The sequence below is a fragment of the Toxotes jaculatrix genome, chromosome 17, assembly GCF_017976425.1.
Source record: "Toxotes jaculatrix isolate fToxJac2 chromosome 17, fToxJac2.pri, whole genome shotgun sequence".
Taxonomy (NCBI): domain Eukaryota; kingdom Metazoa; phylum Chordata; class Actinopteri; family Toxotidae; genus Toxotes; species Toxotes jaculatrix.
Genome location: NC_054410.1, coordinates 14,495,396 through 14,522,693, shown reverse-complemented (window position 1 = coordinate 14,522,693; position 27,298 = coordinate 14,495,396). Strand labels below are relative to the sequence as shown.

General features: G+C 43.0%; 1 protein-coding gene across 1 annotated transcript in view; it reads right to left on the bottom strand.

Annotated features, from left to right (window-relative positions):
• Window positions 1-24,603, bottom strand: part of LOC121197562 (formin-like) — a 38,849-nt gene extending 14,246 nt beyond the window's left edge. Inside the window, exons 1-12 of the mRNA XM_041061231.1 lie at window positions 22,145-24,603; window positions 21,863-21,983; window positions 20,382-20,443; window positions 18,036-18,733; window positions 15,917-16,058; window positions 10,867-10,954; window positions 7,803-7,864; window positions 7,458-7,546; window positions 6,338-6,467; window positions 6,077-6,223; window positions 5,845-5,904; window positions 5,629-5,749 (exon numbers count right to left, since the gene is read on the bottom strand). Of these exons, the coding sequence (XP_040917165.1) occupies window positions 5,629-5,749; window positions 5,845-5,904; window positions 6,077-6,223; window positions 6,338-6,467; window positions 7,458-7,546; window positions 7,803-7,864; window positions 10,867-10,954; window positions 15,917-16,058; window positions 18,036-18,733; window positions 20,382-20,443; window positions 21,863-21,983; window positions 22,145-23,995 (3,571 nt within the window). The 5' untranslated portion in view covers window positions 23,996-24,603. The remainder of the gene's footprint in view (window positions 1-5,628; window positions 5,750-5,844; window positions 5,905-6,076; window positions 6,224-6,337; window positions 6,468-7,457; window positions 7,547-7,802; window positions 7,865-10,866; window positions 10,955-15,916; window positions 16,059-18,035; window positions 18,734-20,381; window positions 20,444-21,862; window positions 21,984-22,144) is intronic.
• Between the last annotated feature and the right edge of the window lie 2,695 nt (window positions 24,604-27,298).

Genomic DNA, 27,298 nt, shown 5'->3' with positions numbered 1-27,298 from the left:
GCCTGAGTTACTATACACACAGATGCCTGGTGAAAGAACTTTGGCACATTCCTCCAACCTGTAAGTCATTAATGGCCGCAATAAATACCTTAACTTGCTTATGACTGCATAGCTAAATTGTTCTGCAACACAACAAGAGCATTAACAGGTCTGGCTGCTGTCTCACTTCACCGCGTCGCTGCTTTTAGATCTGAGTTTGGCTCTCACGTGTTTGCATGTGGAGCCGCTGCACCTGCAGCTCGGTAAAGTCACTCTATTACATCTTGGATGTCTTAATAAATCAGACAGGAAACACGAGGACTGGGCATTAAAAGCGAGGAGTAACTATGTACAGCCTCACAGTCTGGATTCCAGGACACTTTTTAAATTGAAGCACAGTGAGAGCTAGCAGTTATCAAAATAAAAAACAGAAATCAGCAACCATACAAACATGACAACCAAAATATCCCGTCTGGACAAACCACGTTTCCTTACCAGAAATCCCCCAACTCAAAAGGACCCATTAAAACAGTGTTTAAAACAGCAAGTCTACAATTTAGAGGCGGCTCTCTTCCAAATGTGGTCCAGACAGCAAAGGCCGCAAGGAGGAAGCCCACAAAAACACAGCAGCTGTAAAGAATAAAAACTAAAAGATCCAGTTTGAGACATTGTCTTTGAGTGATAATACATTTTTTGGAGGGGCGCGTTCAAAAGTGGATTCTCCTGTATCAGGCGAGAGAAATTTAAAGTTCCATCTTTACCACAAATGAAGCCAACGTGTGTTAACGGAGCAGTCGACGTTAATGTGGTCCTCTTTTGCAGAAACAGCCTCACAAACTTTGATTGGACAAACCAAGAGAAATCAGATTCAGCAAAAGAGAAAGTTGTTTTACTGCTCCATTATGTTTTCCTGTCATTATGTTTTAAAAAGTAGATTATAATATTTTACTTTTGGAAATTTTTTGTAAGTTTGTATTAAAGTAACTGTACACAATCTCTGCTTGGTTATGATGCATAAATACTAATGTTAATTTTTTAAATATTAATTTGTGTATTCCATAAAATTTAGACCAAGAGCATCATTTTAAATTAATTGCATATAATTCCTTTCACAGGGTTAGTAACATTTTGCATAAAGAGTCAAAAGAGAGTCAAAATTAGCATTAGTCTATGTTTATATCTCCAAAGACCCTCTGACTGCTCTGAACTGTAATCTTAAGATATAATTAATCAGTCGTAAGTCCATTTTGGATTTCTAAAACTACTGCTGACACCACAGGAAAGGTTGTAACTGCAAAACAATTTAAGTCAGTTCAAACTATTTTTAGAATTAAATAATTTAAACAAAAAAAATAATTAAAGAAAATATATCTTGGATTAACATCATTTAGAAATGGTACAGACTTGTTGTAACTGAAATTCAGATACATAGTGTGACTAGTCATAATATCATTTATATATATATATCTGCAATCAGAGACTGAAGTAGTTTTGTTATACTTGTCATAATTAAGTCAGAGACCATAAGAATTTATATTTTCGCTAATCAGACCTGAATAACAGACATCTAGAATTTATATTCCAGAAGTTAATTATATAATATAAAAAAATGAAATTAACATCCTAAAATATATATTTACACAAATTAAATATTTAACTAGTCAGCTAAAAATTACAGATACTTACAATAAACAGTTTCATGTAAGTGAGTGATATGCAAATGATTAATTTTTCTGGTTAAAATAATGTTCAATAAAACAAATAATATTTATATAGTATAAAATGATTACAAAAATCTAATACAAATATCTAACAATACAAACAATACAAAAGGGAACATGAACATTTCTGACCAGATGTTTTGGAATTAAATAATATGTAGTTTCATCTCTATTTGTGACCAGTGAGGCAGAGATGTGGTGGGAAACACAAAGCTGATTGTTTATTTTACAACAGCAGCAGCAGCAGTCTCGACTCCCGGCTGCTGGTGGCACAGTTTGTACCATCAGACACTCTGTCCAGTCATGCAGCCACAGGGGACTATTTTCCCACCACAGGCAGACAGGATAATGATGGGAGACAGAGCTCCGATCTTTAATGGCCCTCCACTATTACGACAAGGGGAAAACAGATGAGATTACAGGCAGTGGACTCAGCATCTTTAGAACGAGGGAGCTAAAGAGTCAAGACAAATATTTGAGTGAAGATCCTGGATTTGTGTGTGGCAATAAATCACTTGTTAAACCAGCGTCCAGATGGATCTTGAGGTACAGTAAGCCACACTGTGGGGATAAACAAACTGTATCAGAGTTGTATAGCTGTATATCTCTGAGGGAGCACAGCATGAGCCGTCATATCCAAATGGGAGAGAGTCAACTGGCCTTTGTGTCAGATGAGGGGTAGAAAAACAAACAAGAAAGCCAGACTTCTGATCCAGGATTCACCCAGTGTGGTTTTGCAAAATGGGTGACTTTGATGTCAATATGTACTTATGATTTTACTGCAGCGAGCAAAGAGCCCCCACTGCAGCTACCAGGAAATCACAGAACACCAAAACAATACACAACTGTGTGTGTGGACTAGAGGAAATGCTTAAACAGTGCATGCGGAGCCTGTGGAACACCACAAGACGAGAGAACTAGATGTCTGATGAATGTTTCTGTCTCATTATGTTTCAGTCTCTGCCATGACACCCCTCCACCTCCAGTCTCTGAAGGTCTGAATCACGATAGAGCACAAACACTGAGGGAACAAACAAATGACAGCAACTACACTGAGGGGGAGACAGAGAAACAAATAATACGCAGGTTATTCCTTTCTTTCTGCACCTTGTTGTTAAAGAAGATCAGCTGTCTGCTAAACTGCAATCATCTGGCAACAACTCTTTTTAATTTTACAAATTCCTGTAGATAGAATCAGACAGTGAACATCTTAATCCCTCTTATAAACAACATTTTGGAGGCGCTTTGGAAAATATTTTCTGTTTTATCAGAGGTTAAACCAGTGCAGTGCTCCGGCCCTGGCATTTTCTAGTTATTTATACCTGGGAAGTGAATTCTCTCACTGATCCCCAATTATTTTCAATCCCAGGAGACTGTCAGAAACCCAGCTCTCCCTTCTGTAGGGATGAAGTCTACTGTTGCCCCCTCTGTGAGGCCAGCAAGGAGGCTGCCTCAGCAGGAAAAGGTAAGACCTTCGCTCCTCTTTCCACTCCCCATAAATCAAACTATATTCCATCAAACTTGAAAACGCCACTTACGTTATTGCTGGAGAAGACAGTACAGACAAGTAGAAACATCAGGCAGGATTTAGAATATGAGGGGGAGCATTGATCCTTCTTTACATTTGAATGCAGGGATTCTATGATTGCAGTCACTTTGCTGCATTTATCTACTGTATATTTGTCATTTGAACTTGGTAGGTAAAGAGTTTGATTTTAAATAAATTTGCAAAAATAATACACTGATTTATGAATCAAATTTAAGAAGCAAACATTTACGACCTTTCTTGCATCATCGTTTGCAACCAATCAACGACAAAAATCCCCAGATTTTGCATAGTTTTTAAAATTTTTTTTACCTTGCTTTGGCCAGACAGGCAGTGACAGTGCTTCAGTCTGCTGACTTCACACATGGCCCTTGGAGCATAGCCTCCATCGTAAAACAGACCACAGGGTAAAGGCCCTGCCTCAACCTGACATTAAAGGCCATTTAAAATCAGGACACTGTCTGATTTGCCACAGTGATGAATGCCTAACCCGGGCCAGGTCTTCTGTGAAACACTAAACTCCCCTGAGCAGCAAATGAGCTCTGACTGTTTCTTTTTATTTGATCCTATTTCATTCGGTAGCGTCCCTGCCTCTCCGTCAGGTCCAATTATGTGGCAGTTAAAGGGATCTTTATGTAGGTACTCACTGGTCTTAAAAGCAGTAATCTGTAAATACAACTTCAAGTATGATCAGCAGCTCCTTGTGATGGAGCCAAAGTTACACAAGGATTTTAAAGATGAACACAGTTTTCGGTTTGGGTGCTGAGTTCTAAAGCTAACACCACCACTATACATGTTTTGAGACATCAACCAAGTAGAATATATCTGTCTTTATGGGAGCTGAGAGTGCTACAGTAGGTTTAGGTCCTTGTGGCCTCCCACTCATCCCTCTCACACAGAAGGAGGTCATCACCCTCTCCCCAAACAGGAAGCCCCATCAAAAGAGGATCATGTTTCTGCACAAGCCAGTGAAGGAGAGGGCAGCCAGGCTGAGCTGAGGACCAGCTCCTAAGCATCACTGGTGACTGGACGCTGCACACACACGTGCAGGAGGGTGGTGAAAGTCATTTTGTCTGCACTCACACACTTCTGTGAGAATTTAAATACAGTACATCAAGATTTGTATGTGAGAGACACCCATGAATCCACATAGAGAAATTCTGTCTGAGGTGGGGGGGCTAAGCCAAGAGAGATGAATTTCTGACTGCTAGCACCAAGTCTCCTGACCTTTGACCCAAGGCTGGAGGGCGAGACACAGCCAGCCACTGCAGTCGCCACCTCAGGATCAGGTGAGGGGCAGGCGGCCTTGCTCGCCTCAGTCAAATCAAAGTGTGACTCAGTGTTAGCGTCTCAGTGTCAGACACAATGTGGATGGAAGTGATCTGTGTTAGCGTTATAATTAAGACCAGTTGCTTTCTTTAGGCTGGTTTATAATAGCCAGGCATAAATATTTATTCCTGGCGGCTGGAGAGGATAAAAATGGTGGGAGTCATAGGTGGAGCTCACCAAACATCTAGAATCCAATGCTGGCCTTGTGATGCTAATACCCCCGAGGACTACTGTGCCAGACTGTGCTGCAGCAGAGATCAAATACGAGGGCCCTTATGTTGCATTTATTGTCTTCAGGTCTTCCATTTTTCCTAATAAATGAGTGACAGCTTGAGGTGGGTCTGGGTACTTTAGTAGACTCTTTGTATTTTTCCCCCGGGTCAGAGAGGAGAGGGCTTTAACAGCAATCTAAAAAACGTAGGGGAGAGCTGTGGAGCATATCTAATTGCTTTCATATGCCGTATTATTGGTTGATTTAAATAACCACAGACACCAGGGGCACTAGGGGGCATCGCCTTTAACCTCCGCATGGCCCTGGCCAAGACTGACTGGCTGGCTTGTTGGGTTACTGAGAGGCTCGGGCGCCCACGACACATTGAGCACAGAACACAAGTGTATTTATCAGCCAGCTGGGACTCTGATGTTTCTTCTGTGAGCTGGAATTTGATTTTTGGGTTTTTCTGTAAATAAAGACATGAAGATGCTTCTTTGGGTTAGAAATAGGAGCAGATGTGGTGTTATGATGACATGGCTGTTAAGATACAATGTCTGGAAACTAGGAAAAGCTGCCTCAGGGCAACCAAGGTCCTGAATACCCCCACAACCCACTCTGCTCCGGGTAGTGAGAGTACATAGGATGTACATTTACATTTAAACTGCTCTGGTGAAAGATGGTAATGTGTACAATTACACTGGCTAATTTACAATGAAACTAAGATGACCTAAGCAAAAAAAAAAAAATAAAAAAATAAAAAAATAAAAAAACCCCAACATGACAGGCAGTTTAAGCCTCGGTACCCACAGTGAAAATGAATATTATGAGTTATGTCCTACCAGTTAGATCTCTCTTCAGTTTCCTGGTGTCCTTGGTGAGGTCTTCAAACTTAACCTGAGCAGCCTGGAAGAAATCCGGAGGCTCCGGCAGAGGAAACACACTCTTTTCTGTGCCAGCATGCTGAAACAATGGGGCAAACATTAAAACGTAGGAGTGCTGCGAAGCAGAGGTTTTAAGAGTGTGCATTTGTGTTCATTTGTTAGACAGCACCTTACCTTGTCAAAGTTACGTAGGTAGTATAAAACCACATAATCCACCAGATTCATACGATTGTCCTGAGGAAGAAACAGTTGATGATTAGGATAAGAGTGCAAATAAACTTAATGTTGTATACTGATATATCACTGTGATTCAATGATTTCACTTTGCTAATATTTACCAGGAAACTCTGGCAATTTGGTAAGATTATAAGTATAAATTTAAATGAGTGAATTAAAGATGTGTTACCCTGCTCTTGACATCCTTTAGTTTGGGGAGGATCTCTAGTCCAAAGCCATCGGCCTGACCTCTTGTCCTGTTGCCTCCATTCATATAGTTCCCAAAGGCCAGAACAAGACCCATTACATCCCGCAAACTGTTGCACTCTAGCAGCTCCTGACACAGATAAACACACACACACACACACACACACATTCTATGGGTTAGTAAACCTTCACGCAGCTTAATGACACTTTTCAGAGGCAGTGTTTGTTGATGTGCTGTTCTTACTTTGCAGACATTGGAGATAATCTCCACCTTGCGACGGATGGAGGAGATGGTATCGAGGAACACTGACTGGAAGATGATGCAGTGGGCCCGGCCGGCGAAGTCAGGAATCTGGGAGAGCTCATAGAGAAACCTGGAAAACAAAAGGGGAGGAGGAGCAGAGGGAGGAGGACAGGGTGTGATGTGTTATGACAGAATTAAACAAAATGTCTAACAGGAAGAACTATTTCGGGGCCTTGGCAGGCCGAGCATCCCCACGCAGGCCGGCTGAGTCAATGTTGGTGTTCACAGGCCGGTAGAGGCAGCTGATAATCATGAGCGGTGCTGCTCGGCTGGGTTTGAAGGGTCCACGGGGTCGGGTGGAGGGAAAGCAGCGAGCGGCGCACAGAGACTGATCAAAGGTAGCTCTGGCCTGATGCGGGATGACTTATGTAAACAGTGCCGTGTCGGAGAGGAGCGGAGCGGTAACATCCTGTGTGATTAGGCCCTGCTGATGGAGGTAGACACTGAGTAGGAATGACTCAGGCAGCCTTAATGACAGCTCTGGTCAAACATGGAAATAGGAAGGCCAGGCTGAGCGGCACCGCGGGGTCCAGGCCTCGTTAACTGGTCCGGACTACTTAACCCTGACAGGAACTACTGAAGCAATGTTCATTAAAGCTTATGTTTGCACACGAACACAGTTGTAGAAGATTATATTAAGAATACAGACACTGAGGAAATAGCAAATGATATCCCAATGTGTAAATGTTGGCTTCTTCCAGTATTTAACAAGGTGTTTGTGGCTTGATTTGTTTGACAGTGTCATTAAACAATTAATTATATGTTTTTTATTGCACTGACTGCACTTGAAATGACTGAAGACCTGAAAGTCTTACTAAACTATAATAAAGTAATTAATGCTTGAATCAGTTCATGTCACCCTCCATTAATTTACTTTTTTATTCTTTAATTCTGTGAAATCTGTGTTCATTATTTTCATTTACATAACAAAGGTTGTATTATCATGCACATAAATGCAGACTGCACCAAACTCAACACTTGAACTCACCTTAATTTCTCTAATAAATATAATATATTTTTATCCCAAAAAATGTTGGAACTTTTGGTGGAAGTGACTTACTGTTCGGGTTTGTCCAACAGTTTGACTTCATCTTCTTTAGAGTTCTCGTAATGTCTCATTATCTTGTCCAACTCATCACTGGTGGCTCTCTATCAAGAGACACAACACACACAAGATCCATACTGACACAGCTAAACATGTTTAGCTAAATAAATATGTTCACTTAAATAACAACATCCAATAGAAATCCAAGTAAGCACTGCAATTGTTGCAGTTCAAAATTATTTGCACTGACAATTAACCGGACACTTTACTAAGGTTTGATATATTTTCTTTAAGATAACTTTGAAGCCTCATCTTTCTCGCTACTTTACAATGTCACACAGACTTCTCCTCCATACTTACATTTTCATATAAAGCTTCAATGGTCTCCAAATCCACCACAGAGTTGTCCACAGTAAGAACAGCTGGAACAGTAAAGATATTCATTATAAACAGTCAGTCTTATAAATGGATAAGATCTTGGCCAAAGCATGCTGCCTTTTAAGCGCTGCCAGTGGTTGAAGAACTAACTTGTTTTCCTGTCTAGGGATGTAAAGTCATGATAATACTCCTGCCCTGTAATTTTGTCCAACAGTGGTTAACAGAACATTAAATTTATGGCAAACTGTATGAAGACATACTATATGTTATGGGAGGATGAAACAGTAATGCCCGAACCGGAAAATAAGACCAATATTTGACCAAACCTACGGTGTTACTTCATCCACTCACATCTACACTGCACCAACAACTAAAACATAAATCATTCAATTACCATGTAGTTGAATTATACACTCAATTTAGGGGTGGTGAAGCTGGAACTGTGGCTAGGCTGTGGGGGCAGAGATAGGGGGGCAGACTACAGCAGGCCAAAACAGAAACCACTGGGAACACATTTAAAAACCACCACAGCCAACTGTAATGATTTTTAGAGAGAGGAAGGAGAAGGTGAGAAACAGAAAATGCAGGAGGAGGTAAAATGAAGAGGGAAGATAGGAGAGAGAGAGAGACGGGTAAATAAATGTTGGCAAAGATCATGATTTAGACACTTTTGCAGACACTCTGAATGTTTGTTTAGCTTGACTCAAACAGTAAAAACCAAAGTGCATGTGGAAGGGAGAACGCAGCGAACGGCACAAAAAGAGAAAGTGACTCCTGCTCTGTGTCTGAGAGATGTCACAGGTTTACAGCTTAGGGAGGCGGGGGAGGACACGATGGAAGGCATGGCTCCTGGATCACCTGACAGTTTCATGGTTGGTGCGAGCCGAGGAGGGCTGTGCACCACCTACTGTTCTTAAATCGGTCACTCAATGTGACAAACCATCACTGTCACTGTGAAAAACACAGAAGGAAACCAACAGCTCCACCTAAAGCAGTTTCACTACAACACTGAACATTCATGGTGGCAGGATTCATTGCAGGACAGCTGTATTAGACTGCATTACTTTTAGACAATAAACTGCAGACGTGCAACTTTTCCTACATAACAGCCACTGTGGCCACAAGTGACAACTACAGGATGCTTGTAAATAGTACAGTATACAATAACGGTGGCACAAGTAGAGAAACGTCACAAACTGACTTAACACAACGTCAGTTACACAGCATCTTGCTAAAGTTTGTTAACATTAACCACCTTAAACAAAACAGTTTCAGGTAGAAAAATGTTTATAACACTGTAAGAAAAAGTGCAGTTCTTGGTGTCAGTACCATGTATCACGTATCATACTGGGACAAGCAAATGTCAGAATTTTTAACAACACAGCCCACGTCTTTTCAATCTCACTGCTTCCATCTAACAAGGTAATACTTTACATTCTGGTTCCCAGCTGTTTCTGTTGCAGAGAAGCTGTCAATGTGCTCCCAATGTCTGGATCAGAGAGAGCGCTGGAGGTCCATTTCCTACATCTTATTAGAGTGGATTATTCAGTCCCTCAGCCATGCAGCCGTCAATCACACACCAAAGGGGGGCCTGCTTCAGTGTGCACAGGAGCACTCTGATCCAAGGGGGAGCCGGATATCTCTCCACACCGACAGATCAAAGCCTGCCTGCCAACCGCCTCACACCCTCTCCTTCCACTTTTCACTCATCGGCTTTGGTGTGGAAGGGAGTGTGTGGTGTGTGAAAGTGTGTATGTGTGTTTGTGTGCGTGTGGTGAGGTGGTGTGTGTGTGTGTGTGTGTGTGTGTGGGGGAGAGCCTCCCTTTGCCCTTGAACCTTGGTGGCCCTTGAGGTCCCTCAGTCACTCCAGCGGGTGCAGTTGACCCCCTCTCTCCCTTAACCAGAGTGCTGCCTTCTCTGCTCCCCTCCTTCCAGCTCTCTCTCCCTCCCTAGTAGCTCTAATTACATTACATGTCCCATGTCCTTTTAATTTGGCAACAAAGGGGAGGCAAGCAGGCGAGGCAAGGGACTAGAACCCTTAGAAGTGCTTATTAAGGTGCCGTCCTTCATTGTCAAATCCAAGTTGTCCACTTCACATTCACCTCGCATTAAGGCACAAGGAAGCGGCCACATGCTGGGTGTGATCAGGCCTTTTTACCAAACCACCTCTACAAACTGACAATGAAACAGAAAGCAAAGGATTGAACGGCAAGGGGGAAAAAAAAAGTCTAAACAAAATGAGCGTCCTGGTGCTGTGCACTGTTTGGCTTGTGTTTGAGGTGGTTTTATGTGGTAGGGCAGTGTCTGCTAACTGCAGAAGGTGGTTTTGTACATGCTTAGATCATTAGTGGGGTGTCAGTCCCATTAGGCTTGTGGAAACCGTCACTGGCTACAATAAACAGATCTGCTGGCCGCATGCTCAGACTAGCAGGCGGCAGGCACTCTCCGCCACGGTCCCAGGACAAGACCAATTCCTGGCCCATCTACGCTGTCCCCAACGTACATATTATGTGTTTACACAGACATACAGCCACTTCGACACACACACTCACCGGCATTTTCCACAGACCTACCAAGCACGCAATCAATCCACTCAGTTCTTTATATGAAGGAGATGTCAATTTGATTTTAACCAGTGCCTGAGGGATTCCAAGCAGCCTGACAGAAAAAGTGAAAGGCTGCTTTCATCCCACTCACATTTTGACAAATCAAGGCAGTTTCTTCCCCACTGGGATAACTGGAAAAATCATCCGCATTCCACTTGAAACACATATTAATCCAAAAAAGAAAAAGTGTCTCTAGCTACAAATTAGTAGCTGTCAACTGGTAGGGAAATTATGGTCCTCTGCTGGGCTCTCCATGCTATCTCTTCTCTAAAAATAACTCCGTCTGCATTTCATCAGGAGTCATCCGTGATTTATTGTTAAATGGGACTGTAAATTCAGTTTATTACTGTAAAATATAAATAAGAGCTCCTTCCTTGAAAATGATACCATACTGCAGTGCTTCTACAAATATTGAACAGACATCAGAAAATATTTTTCACCTTGCTGAATGTCCTTCATCTCCAGGTGCAGGCTCGATATGAGGATGCCAACGGCTTGCGAACGCTTCCCATCCAGCAGCTTGATAATCTAAAAAACAGACAAACAATTGGATTCATATTTTTAAGTGGTAAGTGTATTAATGAAATTTAAGAAGAAGTATGCATTTCAGTTTAGAAAGTTTAAACCAAAGTAATAATTTTGGTTATATAAAGTATTATATATATAAATATATATAATATATATAATATATATATAATATATATAAAGTAATTCATACCATAGAGTCTGATGTGTTAATTACTCTGCAAACCCACATATTACTCGACATGTGATTACTCTTCAAACCTATGTATTCAATTATTCAAACACTGACAGAAATGGAGGAACAGATGATGAATAAAAAGTTCATTTCTATAATGAGAGGGTGCATAAAAATCACTTAGTCATTTCCCCAGCTGTGGAGGCATATGATAGATGATGAGCTTGACAGACCGCCTGAAGCCCCAGTTAGTCTAAGTAGCCTGGGAATCATCTGGTTTGACCCAAACGACCAGATTAATCAACACACGTTGTCATAACCCATCATCGTGACGCAAACGACTGAGAAACGCAGAGCATGAGCGCACACACATCCATACACACTTAGCTGGGACACACTTTGTCAAGTTACATCAATGAGGGAGAAAAAGCTGAACAGAAAAGCACCTCCTCCAGTTTGCCGAAGAACATGTGTGAGATATAATCAAAAAATATCAAGTCGCAGTGAAAGTACAAAGGCAAAAGTGGCACCATAAAAGGACAGTCTAGAAGAGCAAGGCAAGGAGAAGCAGGGCTTTTATAACAAACTATAAATTCACAGGATTTTTATTTCTGCCTACACATGGTCACAATTACTTATGACTGAATTAGCCGTAAAGCCAGAGAGAGTTTTGGCAAGGTAAAGCCCCGCTCTAAAAGTTAATGTGTCAGGCTTCTTCATTAGGTATTATGGCGTTGTCGGCTACTGGGCTGGTCCAGTGGGAGCTGGAGAGCAGAAGCCTTAGAAGTGGGTATTGCATTACAGGGCGTTAGTGGGTGCCATGCTGCTTCCAGCTCTATTACCTGGATCACTGGGGATCTCCCACTCTGGGGACTTGAGACGGCTGAGTACCAGGCTTTCCCAACACCTCTAATTAACCACTTTGGACGGGCCACACTAAAAGCAGCCCAGGAACCCTTCCCGCTCACTGTGGCTGCAGAGCTCGCCAATTAGCCTAAATAGTTAAGTTAATGAGAAAAGACAACTGATGCTGGATGCTTGGTTTCAGACACGCAAACAGTTTGGGTAAGCGGAGGGAGCCGTGCGATGCTGATGCTGAGACGGGTATACGCCAATAGCTAAATGGCTCCCTCCTGTTTACAAAAAACAGAACTGGAAGCACTCTCTGAAGATTTCATTTGAAACTGCTGTGGACACTAGAATAACAAAGACAGATCAAGAGAGAGAGAACGTGAGCAGCACTAAGAAAATAAAGAAAATGATGGAAGCAGACACCGGGAGTGTCATTGTCTGTTTTGAGCTGAAGCAGGTGGCTGATGTTAGGTGATGTGGGCAGGGTGATGCAGGTTCAGAGCCGAGCGGATAGTTTACACAGCCACGGCTGAGCAGCCGGCTTGCCCCCTGGTGACTGTCTGTCTGACTATCTGTCTGGAATCATCCAGGCAGATGTTACAATAACAACTGGATCTAGACTTCCCATCAATAACCACCTACGATACACTCAACAACCCCAGTCTCACCCAGCGGTGTTAATCTTACACCCACTCTCCCACGTCATAGCCACAGCTTCAAATATGTCTTTAATAAACGCAGCATGATTGCTCATAAGTCATTCCCATAAACCGGTTAAAGCTGCTGTTTGTTTAAGGAGATCCGCTGTGTATACACTAGATACAGGTTTGATTTATGTGGGTAGAGGAAACTGCCATTTTTGCCTCTACTCATGTGCATTTTTGCACACATACAAACTCAATGGCAAATTTAGCTCCACTGATTTCCGCATCCCCGTCGCCCTCCCTGCTCATCCCTCATCCCAGAAGAATGCACCGGCATGCCCATTCTCTGCTCCCCCTACTCCTATAGGTGCCCTGTCTTCATTGCCTCCTCTAGTCAGTCGAGTGGAGCCACATGCCTGCAATTATACCCCTGGTCCAGTCCGGTCCGGTCTGTTCTGGTCTGCTGGGGCGGGTGAGCTCTCTTCCATGTCATCTTTGCTGCTTTGATATGCTAATCAGCAGAGAGAGAAGGGCTCCAGAGTAAACAAGAGCTTTGATTTTTCTATGGCACACATGATAAAGATTAACTCACTCATGTAGGCACCGGCCGCATCCACCGAGCTGAAACTTTTGGCGTGAGGAGCCACTGGAAAGCGAGGAAGTGGCTCATATGCATAATGTACACACACATTCCATTCCCTCCCACTCATCTCCTCTCGCCACACACAGCCCCCGGGGCTGTGGTGTTAGCATGATCTGGCAACACTTTCTGAGCAAGTGCATAATGACTCGTGAGGACGTGCTGTCATCACACACGTGCAGCTCAAGCACACAGAGAAACACGCGCACGTGTCCGCGCACGTACAATCACACAAACGCAGTGAGCGAAACACACTTTCCCTCACAGGCAGGAGGCAGGTAGTCTGCATGATAGCTGACAGGTTTTGGTGGTCACACAGAGGGACAGAGCCTCTGGACTGGGCACACATTTATCAAGTTTCTACAAATTACTCTAAAACCACACCAAACGAAATAAAAGTTCTTGACTAAGTGAAGAGTAAGACAGATTTATCAAGATTTATCTACTACTTCTGAAGAAGTGCAGGAGCAGCTCTTTCCAAGAGGAACAGCTAATCAAACAGAGAGATTTAACCGATAGTCAGAAAACATTTTCTTCTGTAAGTTCTTCTGAAAAACTTGTGTGATCTCATTTTTTAAGTTGAGTTTATTTAGGTTATAGGTTTAGGATATAGGTTTTATTATATCTTAAATTGTCAGAAAAATTATTTCAAAAAAGGTGACTATTTCATGGTTTTTTATCTATGATTGTAAATTTGAAAAGCTTTGGGTGATGGGCTGTGGGTGGGACAGTTTAAGACTTCACCGTGGACTCTATTTGCTGACATTTTTTAGGCCAAAAGATGAATTTAGAAAATAAACGATTGTGAAAATAATTCTTAGTTGCAGCTGTGAAATTTACAGCTAGGGACAGAATTACTGGAAATTGGCTGAAATAGTGTGAAAAGGAAAAGCAGCCTGGAGCAGCTGGGAAAGTCTCCAACTGGAATAATATAAGACGGAGAATTTAGCAGCGCAATGACACGTCCAGCCAAAAAGAAGATGCATGAAAAGAAACTGCAAACAAATTAAATGTCATCTTTATACTTTTCTACCTGAGTGCCCTCAACACATCCACTCTTCGTTTTCACCATCACCACCACCATTTTTTCAGTCCACCTCTATGATCCATGCCTCCTCAACTCAGAAGAAACTAATCTGCAATCCCACTCTTACTCCTCCCCCACCCCTCCCAAAAAAATCTGTTTCTCTTCACTCGTTGCCTTCCTTCTCTGCTGCCGCTTACTTTCCCATCTTTTAGCTCAACTTCTTGGAAGCCATCATCAGCTGGTGATTCCAATGATTTCACCCTCAAATGATTTCTGTCTCTTTAACTCCGAGTATAAACTTTCAGGGATAAAAAATGATTACATAAACAAGTTTCTTTTACTTTGACGACCTTTTCAGTGAGTTGGAATTCTGAGCGGGCTGAAAACAACCATGCCTTCACGTATTCGCTTTCCCTCTTTAATCGTAGAGTTGGACTCTGACTGCTCTCCCTGGCTCTAAACACAAAGCTTTATATTAAATATAAGACTCCTATATAATCTCCTCCTATATAATCTATGTTTAGACAAAGTGTCTAAACATATAAACTTCAGCCTGTGTCCCATAGGGGTCCTTCTCTCATATATAAAGAAAAAAAAAACACCAAATGCTGTGTTAGACATGGCGTTTTTTTGATTGATATAAATTTGTTTCAACAGTGTTTCCATTAGTGGGGTCAAACATCTTGCAGGCTGATGTAAGCCCAGACCGGAGACAGTTGGCAGGATTTGTGTCTGGATGTGGCTGTCTGACTTGGATCAAATGTTGGACAGTTTGCTGCTTTAGAGTGACCAGACTGAACGGGGAGATCTAAAGGATGGAGATCAAGGACAGAAGAACACACACAACCCCCCCCCCCCCCCACCCACACACACACAGACAATCTGTGGCCCTCTGGAGCGGAGTGGAGCCTTCACAAATTGATCAGAATAGGGGATGTGTATGGATTTAGAAGGGACAGACTGGGGCAGTGGCCGATTTTTAACTGCTCGGACGCCACAGTGAGGACCACGAGGCAGCCAGGACGCTGACGCGGCGCTGGCTACAGCAGGAGGTGCAGAGTTGCAGCATTTGACGAGACATCAACAAGTGTGTCTTTGGTGGATAGGGGAACTGTAGATCAATCTGGCAGAGAGCGCAGCTTTGCTAATTTTTCTTCTATCATCGTGAGCACAAACTTTGAAGCCTGTCCAGATGGGAAAAAAACAACATAATTCTGAAGCTCTACCTACATTACAATCCTGCACAGTTAGGGTTGTCTGCCAAGGGGAAAAAAAAAAGGACTCAAGGGAGTGAACACATAAACTGATAGCCTGTGTTGGCCCAGTGTAATAACTGGCAACAGCAGGCAACGGCCCGGAGGAGAACTTGATTAGAGTCGCAATCCATTTCTTTCCGGTTCACCTTTTGTTATTTCTTTCTTTGATTCATTACTGAACATGACAGCAGACAAAAGAAGCCTTTTTCAAACAAAAACACATGCTAACAACGCCCTCAGGTGGCTGCAGCAAGAGACAAAATGCACAAGGTAACCATCAACTACGAAAACCTCCGACGTCAAGGAAAAACTGAGACAGTAAGGAGATATAACCCAAGCTGAGGAGGAGTTAGAGGAATAACTGAATCTACCTTCTTAGTTTTGGCTTTCTTCTCATAGGTGTCGGACAGGGGCTTCTTCTTCGGCTGCAGCGTGGCCTTAGAGAAAAGATCCTCAAACTCATTGGTGTTGACGATGTTTGGTTCCTCCAGAGACCCCCACAGTGTGTTGTTGCTGGAAAAAGAAGTGAAGATTTTTAGTCTGTGTTGTATTTTATTATATTTTACCATAAATCAATGCATCAGAGCTGAAGTTACAGGGTGCAAAAGATTTGACCACAGTCACGACAACAGGCTAGTGGCTCACAAGGCAGGCTAGAAACATGTAGGTTACTTGAGCTAAACAAATTGTGTGTTCTATTTGTGGAAGCTTATTTGATGTTTATTCAACCTTCCCACTATTTGCCATTTTCCATTTCGCTGTCTGACAAACATTTGGCAGGAATGGCTGCAAAATCTCAGCTTTAAAAAGCACTGTTTATGAGCTAGGTGATAAAAATAACAAAAGTTTAAGACAAGCTTGTTTCTGTAATAAAGGACCATTTCCAGCAAATGGGCATGAATACTAGAGGCGATGCTGTGTTTCAGAAGTTGCTGAGTAACATGGGAAAAACAAACAGAGGCAAAAATAAGAACAAGAGGTGTCTGAAGTCAAGAGGATGTTCAAGAGTTAAGAACTGAGTTGAGTTCTCTGTTCACTGAAACTCAACCATATCTGTCTCCTGCTTTCTCCAAGCCTGTTAATAAGAACATCGTCAGACACAGGAAACTGCTAAACTAATAAACTTATTCTAAACAAAGACTGTGGCATGATGACATCTATAATACACTACACATGCCTAATAACTGGTTTACCCTTTCCCCCGTACTATTTCTTCACACACTGCAGTTGTCGACGTAGGTCATTATTTAATGATATTACTCAGGTCGATCTCCCCGAAGTCAAGGCCCATTTACAATGAGAAAGAGAACCTGGACATAACACACTCACACAAGGGCTGGCAGGCTCGTCATGGCTTAAATATCAGAACAATCAACTGCACTGCCAGTGGCTCAATGAGGGTCAAGTTAGTCCAACTGTTTCTGTATGCAGTCGGTCTCCTGTTGCAGAGATGAGAGTATTTATCTGGTGCAGCCAAGAGATTTTCTGTTGAGGACATAATGGTACTGTCCTGAAATCCTGCTTTGATTCTGTACTTCTTTCTGAGAGACGGAGGAAAATAAGCCCAGTGCACAGCCTCCGACTCCGAATCGGACCATGCAGGAAACTAGCTTGGAAAAGAAAATTACATCCAAACCCTGAGAAATCTTTCCATGCAAGACAACTTTCTAATTGACCAGATTATGACTATAATTGAATTCATTTTTTTAATGCAGCTTCCCAAGAAAAATCTGTCCTGCACGCTGCCAACTGTACTTTGTGTGTCAGCTTACATTTAGACACCTGGTATCATTTCAAACCCCCCCCCCCACCCAATAACTCAGAACCTCACACCATTAACAGAGATCACACAGCTGATTCAACTATAGTTAAACATATGACCCATTTAATGCCCCTTAGCTTGGTGCTTTACAGTTGAATTTATAGCTGACATGAAACTGCTGTAGTGTAGTCAGTCAGTCCCCCCCAGCACTGGCCAGGACCAGAGAGAGAGAGAGGGAGAGAGTGTGTGAACCACAGCTCAGCTTCCCCAGCTAACCAGCCATGGAAATACAAGGCCATAAAGCTGGAAGCCTGGCACTCGGAGGCAAGAACCAAAGCCACTGTAAATGGGCTGCGTAATCCGCTTACAATTACAGAGTATCTCAATAGAGCCTTTAGATGTGGTACAGCAACCATATCTCTGATATCTTTCTGAACATGCACGCTCAGGTCTAGACTAAGACCCCATTAGACCAGAGTTAATGAAGCTTAGAACTTCATTAGCCCTGGGAAAACAGTAGTTTCACGCTTGCATATTTGACTATTGGATATGTCCCCGTCTCAGCCGGGGCCTTTTAAATCCCACTTCACGGACATACTGCAGTAATCTCCCAGCAAGTTTAGAAACACAGTGTCCTTGCACAGCTACCACAAGTAAGGTAGGTCAAATAAGAGCTGTGAAGAAAGAATCAAGCTGTAATCACTTTTACACAGTGTATATATACGTACTTATTGTCCTGTATCTGTATCCTGGTCCAGTACAGAGGCTTCATGGGACAGGCTGGCTCGATGGCAGGCTTCCTTGGGGCCACTTTCTGGCCAAAACTGAACCCCCCCATAGGTGGAGGCGGTGGAGGGCCAGACCCTGGAGGAGGGGGAGGAGGAGGAGGTGGACCAGCTCCAGGTAGGCCAGGAGCGGGAGGAGGAGGAGGTGGGGGTGGTGGGCCACCTCCGGGGAAAGGAGGTGGCGGAGGGGGTGGTGGTGGTGGTGGCGCTCCTGCGTTGCCTGGTAAAGGAGGAGGAGGTGGTGGTACTCCTGAAAGGCCTGGTGGTGGGGGAGGAGGAGGAGGTGGGGGTGGTGGGGCTGGTCCGGAGGGACCTGGGGCCATTTCGCCTTTTAGATTCAGAGCGATAGAGTCTAAGTTGAGTTTTTTCGGCACGTTCTGGTTGGGGCTTTGAGCGAGGCCCCCGCCGTCACCCTCAGGGCTCTTGATGAAAGTCTCCCTGTCCGTCTGGATACCCACGGTGCGGCAGGTCTTGGGTGTCAGGTCATCTGCAGTGGAGACGGCGGCATCGCAGACCTCACCGCGCTCCTGACCTGCATTGTACGACCTGTCCCTTTGCATCTTAGCAATGACTCCCTCCAGGTGGGATATTGAGACGGCATGCTCACCTCGCAGCTGGAAGATCTTAAGCTCAAAGTCAGACTGTAAGGAGCACAAGCAGATACAATATCAGATGCAAGACAAATCAAGAGCTTGTCACAAGCTTCAGTCGTTTCCCATCATATAAAAGTACTAAAGGTCACATAGTAGGTGACTGACGTCTCCCTAAGTGAACTTGGATTAAAGCGTACAATTTTTCTTGCAAGGGGCCTACATGAACGTGATTCTTGGTTGAAAAATAATAATATATTCATTCTTTTCAGCTTTGTTTTAATATTCCTCCTTTCTCCGACATTTTTCCCCAATCTGAGGTTAATATCTGACTTTTACAGTGAATTTCTGGTAACTGCAGTTTTCAATTGACATTTCAAACAATGAAAAACAATCCAACCATAAGCAAAGTATTGATTTGAGACAGAGGGGAAATCGTTTTGTAATAAATCTTACACATGTTCCTTATTAACTCATGTCAATAGAAATAGTTTAGACATAGTATTAGGCACGTTCCCACCCTTTCTTGTGGGCTGACTCAGCATTAGTCCTTTATAGTTCAACGTCAAATTAAAGGCTGTAAGTAGACAGGCCGAGAAACCAAATCTGAGGTCAGACTTTTCAAGGAAACGGTCCATAAAGCAATTTATCAGTGGCACAAATTATGTAACGTGGCCAGAACTATGTTCCCTATGGTCTTCCAAGGTTACACAAGACGTTTGCAGTTGAAAAACACCTGTGAGACAATGTACCAAAACTGCTTTTGATGAATTAAACACTGACACCTTTAAAACGAATCTGGAACAAACCGTTATATTTGGAGACGAAAGAGACGTCCATCACAGAGCCGTGTGTGGAACATTTGTAACTCATGAGATTATAGATAACACATAGATCAATACATCTTTATCATTGAAATAATGTACTTCAGTTTCACTTTTGGTTTGTGCTAAGGTAAGGTGCTAAGTGCTAAAGCTCACTTTCATAGTCCGATCAGGACATTATCCCATTAGAAAAAAAAAAAAGTATGTTTTCACAGGTTTACTTACACTGGTATAATCTGATTATTTTTAATTTTGTCTTTGTTTAAAGATAATTTTGTGCTATTGTGTGACTCATTGTATTCTATATTGTTACAGCTACACTGGATAAAGTCAGATTTTTTTTTTTTTTTCATTTTAATCTATCTATACCATTTCTCCCCATTTGCTATAGTACAATTATCACTTTAAAATGAACTTGATTAACAGCTTAAAACTTACGTTCACAAGAATTACATTTAGAATATCCGGTAACCTGTGACATCTGAACGCTTGTGGTGCTGTCAGAAAATACTCAGCAGAAAGAATTTGCCCCAGATAAGCTGCTGCTCTTGAATATTTCATGCTTACTTGGCGCCATCTTGTGTTCAGGACAGTTAACTGCTATGACAGACTAAATATTCATCAGGGCCTCATCAACATAACTACATCTGCTGATCATTTATGTCACATACAAGTGAATTATTGTCACAAATGTGCTGGTAAACTTGCTCTCACAAATCTTGCATGTTCATTTGATTCTGTTTAATCCTGTAAGTCAGAATCTTCACACTTCACTTTCTTTAACCAGTCTGTCCTTGCAGAGATGACTGGTCTAATTTTCTCCAATGCACAACATGTTTTCAGTCTGTGTTTTCTTAGCTCATTTAATAACTTACATGCATCGTCTCCAACTCTTCTTTGCACTCTCTCTTCAGCTGCAAGAGGGCAGCCTGGTGCTCTGCAAGTAGTTAGAACAAAGACAGTGGCGTGGGAGCACAAACTCATTCTGATGGCAGTTATGATTGATTAAATATACACTGGAGTGTGCGCTTAATTCAATAATCACAGCTCACTGCTGGTGCTTTTGATTCATAGATTGAGAGAGAGGGGCTAGAGTTGTGCTTTCTTGAACTGCTGGTTGAAATTCTGGCATGTGAAATCGCTATCAAGCCGTCCTTCCTTACAACATATACTGCTGTCCTTAGCGTTTAACTTTTACAGAAGGGTGGGTCGCTATATATTTACCACTCAACCAACCAGTTTTGATCACACTGCTGGTTCAAGTAAAAGCCCAGACAAAGCATTTTGTCAGGTCAAGAGACAAATACAAAGAATGGCCTATCTGTTGATACTGATAAGATGAATGCAAAGAAAGTAAAAACCCACCACAGTATCTACATCTGATTCTACAATGGCTTTCAGCTGATTTGAGGATTAGACTGTTGTGTTTTGGCTCTCGTTTCTAGATTTGAGAGAAACTATGCTTAAAAGACGTCATTATTTATGCAACTTCATTAGCACCATGATACAAGGTCATAAATGTGTGATGAATTAAAAAAAAAAAAAAAATGTATACACGCATGGGTTGGTTTAACTATCTGGCTCACCGTCTGGACTCTTGCTCTGCTTTTCAAATTCCACACGCTATTCTTTTAGACATGAGCAAAGCTCGATCCTTGAGTGCAAATCACTGAATAATCCACATTTGATAGTCTTAATCTATTCTCATGGGATGAAGCTAAACCACAGAGAACATCCAACAGCTGTTGCACTGCTGTTGCAACACAGTTTCACTGTTCCCAGAAAATGAATGGCAAGCTTTCTACTTTGTAATCAAATCAGTCCATAAACAGCCGTGTGTGCTTTTGACCTATTTGTGTGTCATTACACCTTTAGAGTACAAGATGGGCCAAACATGGCGTGCTGCCCCGAGTATATTTGATTCAATTAAATGTTTTTACCACCGTTAACACCCACACGTAATACCCTGTGGTGCCAAACAGCAGCCACACAAACAGCAGCATTATGGTGCAGACACAGCCTCATTGTATTCTTAAATGGATTTAAAGGATGTGTTACACCTCAGCTGCGGATACTTAGCTAGCTCTGCAAGATTTGTCTCAGAGGTTTAGAGTAACGTGTGAGTGCTCAAAGGTTCCGATAATGGTGGCTTCCGCTTTTGTCCGAGCGTTTTAGTATTAAGGCTCAATCAAGGACAATTACCCCATTCAGAAGACACTCAGGTCCTTATCCACAAAGCCAATCAGTGTGAGGTGTGTCAGTGTAGACTTGACTGGCATGGTGCTCTGTCAGCATTCCTGGTCTTCAGTGTAAATACAGGCAACGCTGTCTAAAGCAACAGGCTTAAGGTTCTTACCTGCTTCAGTGTACTTGAGCCCCACCTTCTCCTCCTCATCTTTAGGTTTGGGTGGGGGCCACACGGCCTGTAACCGCCCTGGTGTCCGGTCCTCACTGTCTGTCGGTGATATGACCTCCGTCTACGGGAAGAAGACACATGGAGCAATATTTATCTCAATATTTATCTAGTTTATTTCAAAATCCCTTGTTTTTCTCACGTCTCTGTAGTAAATACGAGGCACCTGAACTTCAATTTCCAAAAATATGTGATCTAAAATGATTTAGGAGTGTCATTACATACATTAGCCTCTGTGGGACTTTTGACTTCCTTCCCAGGGAATTTGGAGGCTCTCTCAAAAATGGACCTCAGACTTTCCTTGTCATTCTTGATTTTTCTTTTCACTGCCTCCAGATCCACTTCTTCTGATTTTTCCTTTTTGACAGTTTTGGGGCCAAAGAAGCTCCTGAACGCTTCATAGGCTAGGTCCGAGGTTTTCTTTCTTTCAGGTGTGGATGTAGGAGTTTCTGGGACTGAAGTTTTCTCTTCCATAACCTCCACTCCATTCTCAGACTCTTTTTTGACTTGTTCAGGATCAGCATCCTGGCCATCATCTGACTGTTTATTCTCATTGTGGCTGTCTTGGTTAAGCAGATGACTGAGCTGTCCCATTACAATGCTTTTAGTATCTGCGACAGGTTTAGGCTCTGCATGTTTTTTGGCAGGAGAGACTGTCCTCTGCTCAGGGAAGAGCTTTGCTTTGTTTACTGTCTTCTTCAGGCTGAGCAAAGCCAGGTCAGCATCCTTCTCTCTCTGCTTGATCTCTGACACTGTCTCCCTGTCTTCACCCACCACTCCTTTCTTTAGCACCTTCAGTCCACTGAAGAGAGCAGGCATCTGGAAGGACGGGGGAGAAGAGAGAGCAGCGCCACTGAATGGGGATGAGGTGGAGGATGGTGCAACAGATGATGCTGGAGGTGGTGTATTTGTTTCAGGTGTCTTTGGAGCACTTGTGTGCTGTGAAGAAGGACTGGCATTTGGCTGCATGTCAACAAGGGACTCTTCAGGTACAGATGATGGAGACATGGGTTTCTTGAACCCTGAATCTGTAATAGCAGCTGTGTCTGACTGTTCCTCTGGACCACAGGATAGGTGGACTGACACTTCAGGAGTCTTAGGACAGGAGGGAACAGAGGACGCCTGATTGGAGTGAAGTTCCTCAGTCCCGTCCTCATCCTCAGCCCTTTGATCATGTGTCTCCTCCTTTTGTGTACTATCTAAATCCTCTGTCAGCTTAGGTGCAGAGGCCGTGGCAGCATCATGACCTGCAGCCTCTAAAGTAAGATGACCAGAGATGATGGAGGGAACAGGTTGAGAACAATCCACGCCAGCGTAATCATCATTCTCATCTGTTCCCACATTTTTGCTTCTATTCTCTTCACTCAGTGTTTCTGCCTCCACAGACCCTGTGGTGCGGCTCTCCTTGGGAGTGCAGTCATCTCCCTGTTGGGAAACTGAAGAGACGGGAGCTGTTTTACTCCTGCTAGTCCTGCTAATGAACCTGTCTGAATATAGGATAGCTTCTATGCGGGATCTTTCCTTAAATTTATGTGTTCTAAACACAGGCACTTTGTTCTCTGCCTCTGCCTCAGTGGAACGCTGTAGCTCATCTCCTTTACCATGGTCCACTGTATTATTGTCCTCCTCAGGTAGGATGGGATCCCTGGTCTTGGCAAACTTCTCTGACAGGCTGGTGCTGCTGTGGGAAGCCTCTTCGTCCTCATTTTCCGTGTCGCTGTACGTTTCCACCTTGGTGACCTGGACCAGATCTGGATCAGCTGAGGCTCCAGCTGCTCCTCTAACTTGTTCACCAGAGTCCTCGCAAGTTTCCAATGATCCAAACCTCTGCTCTGTATCACAGGAAGCAGTCACATAATCCTGAAGCAAATCCCCCCTCCACTGCAGCTTGTTCTCACTGTTGGTAGCTTGAGGAGTATTCTCACCATCTGCCAGCTCCTTGAAAGATGTCAGCACGGCCGACTCCACGTCTGAAGAGGCAGATTTATCCCGGGTGAAGATACTGCTGAAGACATTCATGAAGGAACTAGCGTGCTGCTTCCCCTGTTCCTCTGAGTTATCACTTGCACTGTCCATGTTTGCTCAAAGTGCCACACCAACTGAGAGCAAGGAGAGGCAAACTGAAACAGGTAGCAGCTCTAGCAAAGTGTCCACTGAAAATGCCACAAAAGGTTCATCTCCCCACCTCCGGTTATCCAAGCTGCTACTATTCCACCTCTGCCGCAGGCTGGGAACAAAAGGCCTTTGTATGGACAAATCTCCCCAGCTCCTCTTACCTTCTTTAGGAGGGTGGCAGTTGTAAGAACGCTATCCTGTAATTTTGTTTACTGACACACAAACAGGTTGCATATAGTAGACTTTCATAATTTCACATAAAGACTACTACTGACTGTGTCTTGACAGTAGTACAGTTCGGTCTCCTCTGCATGAACAGGATTCCCATGACGCTGCAAGTGAAGTCAAGCTGCTCAGTGGCTGGAAGCATGTCCTGCTGTAATCTCCCTGGGAGAGCAGGAGAACAGAGTTCACTTGCCTTTCACAAAAGCATTTCCAAATGTTCCGACAAGCTGAGCAGTATTGTCCATAAAGTTGTGTGTTATCCTTATCTATGTGGACTCCATGACTGAACTGTTCCTCTAGTATGGATCTGACTTCTTTAGCAATGTCTGTCCCAGTTTACGGGAGAGCCCTGTGTGCTGTTGTGTGAGGAAAAAAAAAAACTCCCAGGTTGGAAGGAAAAAAAAAAAAAAAGTGTCTCACTGGTCTACCCAGTCTGTGGACGCCTCCCCTCAGGTCCCTCCCTTCTTGGGAGGAGACCTGTAGAGCCCCGGGAGCACAGGTGTCTGATTACCTCTGCTCACTTCCATAAAATGGCTGCTGAGGTAACAGAGCAAACACAGAGGAGAAGTGAGTTTGTGGTCAGGTGGAGAGCTGCGGTGGTGTAGCTGCCCCATGAAGCCGTGAGCTAGTGCAATACAGGGCTTAAGAAGTGGTGATTAGGCAGCCTGGCTACAGCCAGCTCTGGCTAACGGGCTAACATGTGATTAGCAGCTCACGAACTCTCAGACAGACCAGGACTGAAGTCAGTTAGAAAAAAAAAAAACACTTTGATTGGCTTACCTTATGTATGAATGTGAACATTTTTCCTGAGCACTGAACGGTTTGGAAGTTCAGTTGTGAGGACACAATGCTGTAAGGAGGTTTAAGAAGTTTACAAGCTGCCAACAAGGCAATCTACATGAGTGAGGGGGACACTGGAATAGTTTTTAACTAATATTTGCTTTAACAAGCTCTAATCTTTGATTGATTTTTGTATACAGTAAATGTCAGTGTGGCTTGGAAAGAACAGTATTCTTCAAACTGGTTGCCCTTAGTAACCAAAGGTCACCTTTGTTGAATGCATTCCTTCAGACTGCCTCACTGGGCACAGTCTCAGCTGGAGCTGCCAAAGGACACACTCACAGAACTGTGATTCAAATTGTTTTGTGAAAAGTTTTTTATGACAACCTAAACTAAACAAGAACAGTGGGAAGGAAAAATGGGAGGAATGGACATTCTTTGAGACTGGAAATGAACGAATAATGGAAATGTCACTGTTGTAATTTAATATTGAAAATGTTTTACTGATGAAAACCTTAAAAAAAAAGGAAAAAACAAAACAAAAATGCCACTTCTACATGCATTTTCCTACAACTGGAGATTTTTTTAATTCATCTGAAGAAAGCCACAAATAGAAAGGGGGTTTCTGTGGCCGAGGACTTATGTAAGAGCAGTGGTATTTCATACACACATAGTAAATCCCCTCAGAGGTTGTACTAGAAAGAGGCACCGCTGACAGATAAGGCTGTGATGTGAACTGATATCTGGCACATATCAGCTCTGTACTCACTGTGTTTACATGATCCTGATTATGTAAACACTGCAGATCCTTGAAAAAAACAAAACCTATCAAATTTAACCTACAGATTTGGATTGTGTCATCACATCACCTCCCTTTGTGAGTTCAGCTGTTGCAACACAATCGACGTGTGTTTTGCTAATGACACGAAAATGGATGACGGTGACAAAGCAGCCATGCCACAGCCAAGAATGTAAGGTGGCTGTCACTTTCACAACAATGCAGTGTGCCTAATTCTGCTCAGCGTGGCCTTTGTAATGGTATGTCACTTGATTGTGCTCACAGATAGGCCACTTATTGTACTGTCTTGGGAAAAAAATGCAGAGCACATTACCCGCCTAAACCACACCCAGGTAATCTGCCTCATCTGTCAAAGGAATGAATGCTTTGTTAGACAGCATGATGGAATCTGGATAGACTTATCAAGGCTTATAGAGCTGGAAATAGTTTCTTCTATCACATGATTTATAAGTGCAGTTTGGTAGCACTTTAATTGTACTGCTTATTGCTTTTTACTGCACTTTATTTACTTTACTGTGTGTTTTATACTTTTCATAAGTGTTTTTTTTTCATTTGTTTAAATTTGTTTATGTTATTTATATGGCTGCCTTTAAGCCGGGAATCTTAACATATCGTTACGTTCTCATAACGATAATAAAGACTCTTGATCTTGATTTGACTTGATTATTAGCATAATTCAAGCCCACAAACACCTGGAAACAAAGAATGCATTGTTTGCTGCAGGGGTTTTTAGAACAAATCCATACAGTACGATTACACGAGCTACATGCTCTGTGGCAGACATGTTTTGTGTTGCAACTTCAGCCCAATGACAAAAGGAAAACCACAATAATTACTCGCTGTGGCCTAAACCATCCCAAATAAGGTCACAAAATGGCTGCAGGAGAAGGTTTGAGTGGAATGATCTAAGTCAGTTTTGGCTTAAGACCCCAGTCTACAGATTAGAATCCATGACCTGTTAATCCAGTTCTAAGAATTAATGATCAGGTGGTTAAATGCCTGAATGGAGAGAAATCCCCATGAATCCCATGAGGGGGAAAAAAAAAGAAAAGAACACCACGGCCCACTGCTCCAGGTAGGAAAATTACTAGCATTACAGCTAATTTTGGTCTCTAAGTGTTTATGTTGCGCGTGTTTGGGGGTCCCCCTCACCGTGCACTCCAGCTTGGGATAGTAGGGTGTGTCCCCGATGATGTCATCTTCAGGCGGTGTGATGCGTAGGAAGTCCAGGTGATCAGGGCGTGGAACGCGGGAAAAGGGCTCCTGAGGTTCATCCCCATCCAGCATCCAAATATCATCCTGACGCAAGAGGGAATCCTCTACAGAAACACAAACAAACACACACAACCACAGGGTAATTAACGCTCCTTGTTGTGCAAGGAATCATAGCACGAAAAAAACATAACAGCACATCAGGTGTGATCAGGTGTGACAAGGCTAAATAAGCGGCACAGACTGAG